At 38.9% G+C, this 7,475-nt stretch overlaps 1 protein-coding gene across 1 annotated transcript; it reads left to right on the plus strand.

Annotated features, from left to right (window-relative positions):
• LOC110273062 (uncharacterized) lies at positions 1 to 752 on the plus strand. Its single transcript, XM_021125913.1, has 2 exons — positions 1 to 189; positions 300 to 752. Exons 1-2 carry the CDS (start codon positions 1 to 3, stop codon positions 750 to 752), a joined length of 642 nt encoding a protein of 213 aa, XP_020981572.1.
• Positions 753 to 7,475: the final 6,723 nt, after the last annotated feature.

Consider the following 7,475-nt stretch of genomic DNA (forward strand, 5'->3'; position numbering starts at 1 on the left):
ATGCGAGGACCCCGAGATGGAAGCTCGGGTGCCGGTATGAGCAACATAGGTCGATACTATAGATCCATGACTCTTACTGATTTCCTCAAGAGTGGTCCACCCCGGTTTAATGGAAACGCTAATGTGCTAGAGGCTGATCAGTGGTTTCGAGATGCGAAGAGATTCTTATACACTCAGCACATACCAGAAGTACAATCGGTGGAAATAGTGACTTACATGTTGGAGGGAGATGCTCAGAAATGGTGGTAGGAGTTATATCATACCTTGCAGATGGAGTTAACAGATATTCCTTGGAGTAGTTCAAGACGGAATTTTACGGAAAGTATTTCTTATATGCAATTCGCATTGCAAAGGAGTTGGAGTTAATGCAATTGAAGCAAGAGAATATGTTTGTTGCTGACTATACCCGTGAATTCGACAACCTATGTCACCTCTCAAGAGTTTGTCAAGGAAATCAAGCCGACTATGAAGCGTGGAAGTGTGTTCAGTATGAGAAAGGGCTTAGAAGAGACATCTTCAACTGTGTGAGTCCGCAAAGGTTAATGGATTTTCCTGAATTGGTTATGAAAAGTCAATTCGCAGAATGTTACTCCCTGAAGTCTGCAATGTTACAAGAAGGCTATGGAGAGACTACTCCAGATGAGCCGCATAGAGCCAGACTAGGTGTATGTTACAAGTGCGGGAAGCCGGGGCATATAGCTCGAGATTGTCCACACAGGATACGTTGGGATGCAGCCGAATCCGATTCTTAGACCTGAGGTAACCATATACTAGCAGTAGAGTTCTTAGTTACCTTGCATATCATTAACATGTAATATCCATTGGTGAAGCATGACAAGTTTTAATGATTGTGGAGTCCGAGCCGATGGTTAGTCGAAGATTAGTAGTTGTCGAGATGGAGCGATACTTAGCTAACTTAGAGGAGTGATTGGGTTCTTGAAGGATAAGAATTAGAATGATGTAGTGGAAGCAGGGTGGATTATGCCTAAGGAGTTAGAACTGTTGAGAGCTATGCGGAGTTATCGTTTGAAATCCAGTGACATTAAGACTTTGAGAAAGATGAATAGAGCGAATCCAACCTTTAGTTGCTAATTAATTAAGAGATGAGTCAAGGTAAGACCAAACCTTACACGAGAGAGTTCTCGAGACCCTTCTTGAAGATGTGCCTGAATTCCTACTCTAGAGAGAGAGAACGTGAGTTGCGACAAACCTGGTGCCCAAAAGCTGGATTAGCGTTGATTGTAGTGAAGACATGATTATAACCAGTGAAACTTAGGACCGAGTAGAAGGGAGTACTGGAAGGGATAATCTAAGTGTTTCTTTGCGAGAGCACGCTAACTAATCTCCACGACTTAATCTAATCTTTCTCTTATAGCTTACATTGAAAGCTCTATCTTGAATCTTTTCCTGTAAGAGCCCAATTAATCATTCTCTCGATTTTGTTCCTCACTCGTATAAACCTTGTCTCTTTTGAATTAAACCTGGACTCATCCTAACATAATCATATAATCTTTAAATCCTGGAGACCTATGGTGCGTGGAGTTGTTCTCTTGTTGAAACTCGTGTTCTTTTAAAAGCCAACTAGAACCTATTTAATTCGATATGCCTTATTCATCCTATTTAAGCTTTAATTCAAACTTCTTCCCTGAGATGCAATTAGGTTTCTCTTTTTGTGTATTCCATCAGTTCTGTACAACTCTGGTTAACTGTATGCATGACTTTCTTTTGAATTCTCGTGAACACCGTTCATGTTACTCGTTCGTCCTTTGAACATAATATCTCTTCGAAAAATTAACTCGTATTGGATCTTGCAATGCGCATGACTCTTAGATGCAACTATTAGAGTATCCATCCTTTAAAGCAAGGCTTTTGAACACGGAAGTGAATCAGCAATATTCCTAGAAAATCTAGAGCCTTAATCCTCACCAATCGTATCGCTCATGACTAAATAGATGCAATGAGATGCACCTAGGTTCCTTTCCTTGTGCATTCCATCATTTTGGTATAATCCTGATTAACCATATACAAGATTTTCTTTCTGGTTTATTACGAACACCATTGTATTGCTCATTCATTTTTTTAAGTTTAATGTCCTTTTGAAAATTAACTCGGGCAAATATTAGTATCACGTATAGATTATAGCTGCAACTGTTGAGATGTTGATTCCTAAAGAGCAAGACTTTTGGACACGGAAGATGAAGCATGTAAGCGTGCGCTGTCAAAAAGAGTTTTGGAGCTTTAAATTCTCGCCGACCACAAAGCCTATGATTATGTTACCGCACTAGAAATACACCGGTTACATGGAAACTCGAATATGAAGAGAGCTTTCAAACTCCAAGAGAAGGATTAACCCCAATTCCAGTAATCAAGATACTCGAACATATTTAACAACTCAGAATTAGTGCGATATATTACCAGAGGAGTTTAGGATACGTGTAAATACAACATCGTGAAATGGTAATGGACGCCCTGAGTGAAAAGTTTCTGGAAAAATGCTCGGATATAAATTTCGGAGGAAGGAAGGCTAAGTAAGTTGGAACTTTAATTTGTATATCAAAGGTATAACTAAAGGAGTCAAACTAAATCTATTGCGGTCTTAAAATGTAGCAAGGACGAAATGCAAGAAACGTAAGAAGACAGTAAAGATCTGCCGAGGATGTTGAGGTCTGTTAAACAAAAGGGAATTAAGAAGAGATTTTATATGCCTAATACTGAAATAGAGATCGTAGAGTCAAGAACTTAAGGAGTGCAAAATTGGTAATAAGGAGCTACTAAGAGTACTGAAGCTGGTCAAATCAAGAAGATGCCAAAAGAGGGTTATGTGTCGGAATTAGAAGTTGAAATAAGGAACTGTTGCCCGAAACTTACAAGTGAGGATTATCGAATTTACCTTGAGACTTCTATGTGATTACAAGTTTGACGTATGAGAAAGAAATGAGAGACCACCAGAAGCCGTTCGAAATGCCACAACCGTCGAAGGTTCTACATTAAAGGTAAAAGGGAATAGCTATCAATTTTGCAATAGATTGCCAAGGTCTAGGACAAAAAGTGATCCTGTTAGGAACTCGTGGATCAAGTGATCAGGTCCGTTTTGCCCATCGGAGCAAACTACTTATTAGGAATATCAACAAGACTATACATCAGGGAGAAGGTGAGACTCTATAGTACGCTAAACACCCTTGAATCAATTGGAAACTAGAACATCGAACGTCTTAGTTCCTAAATTTGACAGCCGAGACAACGGAGGAAGAATTATGCAAATCTGAGTTAGAATTCTCACTATGAAAGCCGATAAGAGAGTTAGGCGGATCTAAGAAGAAGACTTCTCAAGTTGGAAGGAAGAGGATACCTATTTCTGAAGATTACTTCAACGAACTAGAATCGAATGATCAATCAAAAAACTAAAAAGCTAAATTCCCGCTACATCAGACCAGTGGCGTATAGGATCGCTTTACCACCACCTCGTTCGAACCTGCATGACGTGTTTCACGTATCGCAGCTTCGTAAATACAATTTTGATCCTAGTCATGTCCTAGAGCCGGAATAAGTCCAAGTGAGGAAAGATCTAACGCTTCCAGTAACTCCGGTTAATATTGATGATACCAGCATTAAGAGTTTACGCGGAAAAGAGGTTTCTTTGGTAAAAGTAACTCGGAGTTGGGCTGGTATTGAAGAACATACCTGGGAGCTTGAGTCAGAGATGTGGAGGAACTACCCACACCTCTTTTTAGGTAACTCACTCAGAATTTTGAGGACAAAATTCCTAATTAGGTGGGTAGGATGTAAACCCCGCTAAATTTGGTAAATAATTAGTCAATAAATCGAATTTTAATTAGAAAAATTAAATATGCAAAACTAATATCAAAATAGGATAGAACTCGTCAAAACAAGAATTTTGACACTAAATTCAAAGAATTCGGTTCAAGATTAGGCCAAACGGGCCGAACTGGTCGAACCAGATCCAAACCGGGCCCATGGGCTCAACCGTTCCATTTAAATGAAATGAGCTCAGCTCATTCTTCTTCTTCTTCAAAGAAGAAACGTGCAGCATGCAAAAAGGAAAGTGGGAAGAGGGTTCAAACCCTTGGCATAGCTTCAATCCTCCGTAACTTTCAATCCAGAACTCCGATTGACGAGACGTTTGTGGCCACACATTCATCTCAGAGTCCTCTTCAATTCTATCCAAATAAAAAGGTATGTCTTTCTCTGATTCGTGCCCAGAATTCTGTTTCACATTTATGTGCAAAATTGGCTTGAGCTTTGAGTGATTTTGACAATTTTGGTGATTTAGGTGCAATCTAACATTGGATAATTGTTGGATTATACTCCAATCATCAATGGGTAAGGTGAGGAGACTATAACTCTATCTAATTTCTGAATTTAGGTAAATGATATTGAGTTGGGTATACATATATGTTGTATATTTGTATTAGGGAGCGTGTTTGTTAGTGGAAATTGATGTTGTGGACATTGGAGGCCTTGGATTGGTGTCAAGTCTTGGTGATCTTATGAATTGAGGAGCTGTGAGTATGGCTTAAGGGTTGCTTTGGACAATAAATAAAAGCGGCCAAGGTATGGTTTAGGTTTCGCGCGTTTAACATTTAAGCTATTGTGAAAACTTAGGCTAGAAGAACCATAGGATAAGTTGAATTGATTACGTGCATTTAATGATTAGCCTTGTGAAGTGTTGATATATATATTAATGAAAGGTTGTTTATATATATGATATATGTTGATATGTGTTTCTGAGTTGTTGAAGTAAAGAGTATGTATTCTTGGGATTGAGCTAGTATTGGGAGTTATGAGCAAGATTTGTTATTATGGAACATGTGTGCTTTTGAGTTTATTAATGATAGGATGATGTTGAGGTTGGTATATGTTAATGGAATATGTTGATGTTGGTATATGCTAATAGAATCTGGTTGATGTATGCTAATAAAAGGTAGATATATGTGTTGAGGGGTTGGTATGTGTTGATATAAATTGGTGGATTATGGCTTGTTGAATTAGTTAAAGGCAGTATGGAAGTGGTTGTTAATGAATTGAGGTTTATTGGCTTGTTTGGTAAAAAGTGATTTTTGGTGAACTTTGAAAGTCCATAACTTGCTCCTTAAATATTGAATCGAAATGTGGTTTGTTTTAATTGAAAGATAGTTTTACAAGCTTTTAAACGATATCAATTTTGTGAAAAATAGAATTTTGTAGAGAAAGTTATGGACGATGGAAAATTGGTGCATGAAATTGTGTTGCAGGTTGGTAATATCTGGTTGCAGAATGCTTTTGGGCATTCTGCCCTTTTTTTCAAAACACGCCCACTCACGCGTGCGCGTGGCTCACGCGTACGCATGGCGTGGAGTTTTGGCAACGCCTGCGCGAGGGGCGTGCATACACGTGTGTGGGTATCCACGCGTACGCATGACTCACGCGTACGCGTGACTTGATGTACACCCACGCGTGCGCATGGCTTGCGCGTACGTGTGGATGCTACCTGCTGCAGAAATCGGTTTTGATTGTTTTAAACCAATTTTTCCACTTCTAAACCTCCATTTTCTTCCCTATGAGGCTTAAGGTATGGTACTAAGACCAGTAGCTAGCTGAAGCTAGGAAAATAAGATAACTTGAGAGTGAAGTAAGAGGTAAAATAAGGAGTTTTATAAGAAGATGAGAATGTTAAAGGAAGTTTAATGCCATGGCTTGATAAATGATGATATAATGATTATAAATATGAAATGGCTTATGAATGATGATATCTGAGATACGAGTTCCCTGGGTAAGAGCTGTGGCTCGCCACCACGTGCTCCAGGTTGAATCTCGATACTCTGTTGACCCTACGTCGTAAGGGTGACCGGGCACGTATAAATTCTCGGGTATGGATAGCCCCCATTGAGTGATTATATGATAAATGAATGTGAATTCTATGCATAGACTCTTGGGGATGCGCGACGGGGGACATTCTAAGGTTTTCGGACTTATCGGGTTGGCTGGATAACCGACTGATGGGCCCCATCAGCCATAGGACAGGTATGCATCATGTGCATTTGTTTGTTTTGATTGTTATGCATTACCTGAGTTTGCCTAACTGTATGTATACATCTTGCTACCTGTTATACTCGCTACTTGCACTATCTGCCTATTACTTGTGTGTGAATTGTCTGGTTGCTTGTATTTGCTGAATTATGGATGACAGAGGGATGGAGTAAGGGTGAAATGGTTTGAATTTAGGTTAGGTTTAAATTGAGTGAGTTAGGTAGGTTTAGAACACCTACCCTTATTTCTGGCTTCTGTTTAGAAATTAAGTTTTACAACAGTATGACGGAGTTCTAGGATTGCCTTTGGCATTTTCAGGACCTTATTTATTATACGTGTGGCACCTTAACCATGCTGAGAACTTCCGGTTCTCATTCCATACTGTGTTGTCTTTTTCAGATGCAGATCGAGAGGCTCCTCGCTAGGCGTCTGGATTTTCAAGCGGAGTAGTCCCTGGGATGTTTTGGTTTATCAGATTATGTATATATGTACTTAGTTACTTAGCTTGCTCTCCAAGAAACTGGTTATTTTGTTCCTCATAGAGGTTTCAGGAGAATTAGGACTTTATTTCATTATTTTGGGTATTTTGGGATATCTGTGTATGTATGTATATATATATATGCTACGGCCAGCCTTGGCTTCGCAAGCTGAGTCAGGAGCTAGCTATGATGTTTCCCTTGGATTTCCTTTATTCTCTTATTTACCTTTATCTCTTCCTTCTAGGTTTCTTAACACGCAAGTAATTCGATTCCTCGAGCATTGCGCTTTTCTTTTTGTGAATTTGTTTTACCCGTTTTTCAAGACTCCTAATTGAGTATCTTTTTCCTTATTACTATGTATATATTTTTACTTTTAGAAGTCGTAATACCATACTATTTCAGTCTTATGATTTAAGCATAAGATTAAGTATAGTAGGGTGTTACATGATCATTATTAAATGTTATCACTACAATTATTATTTGATTCAGCAGCTAATCAAACAATTAATAAATAAGAGTGTGAATCAATTAGTCATGTTAATATATATCTACTAATACACTAATAAAATATAGTAAAGAAAACTAATAAATATAATAAGAGAAACACAAAAGACGTAATACAAAATATTATTAATATTTGTATATATTATATATTGGTAAGATTAATAGACAAGGCATAATATACATATAAAGCCTAGAAAGTCTAATCACTTCAATATTAAGAAAGAAAGAGAAAAAAAATTCATCATGACCAACTGACCATCATCTATCCAGTAGGACCACCATCACTACACATATCAACCACCACCATCGTACCATAGATTCATCATTACTAGGGGTGGCAGGCGAGGAAGTCTGTCCCGCCCCGTCAGAAGCCTGCTCTTAGGTGGGATGGCCCGTCCCGCCCCGCCTAGTGAGGCAGTCCCAAAATCCTAGCCCTCTCCGCCTAACGGCGGGCTAAGCCTGCCA

Source organism: Arachis duranensis, chromosome 6 (genome assembly GCF_000817695.3).
Source record: "Arachis duranensis cultivar V14167 chromosome 6, aradu.V14167.gnm2.J7QH, whole genome shotgun sequence".
Classification (NCBI taxonomy): domain Eukaryota; kingdom Viridiplantae; phylum Streptophyta; class Magnoliopsida; order Fabales; family Fabaceae; genus Arachis; species Arachis duranensis.

Excerpts from the sequence above, each read along its gene's own strand:
- LOC110273062 (XM_021125913.1), top strand. The coding sequence starts at position 1 with ATGCGAGGACCCCGAGATGGAAGCTCGGGTGCCGGTATGAGCAACATA. Across the intron at positions 190-299 it reads ACACTCAGCACATACCAGAA|TTCAAGACGGAATTTTACGG; the intron begins GTACAATCGGTG and ends TCCTTGGAGTAG.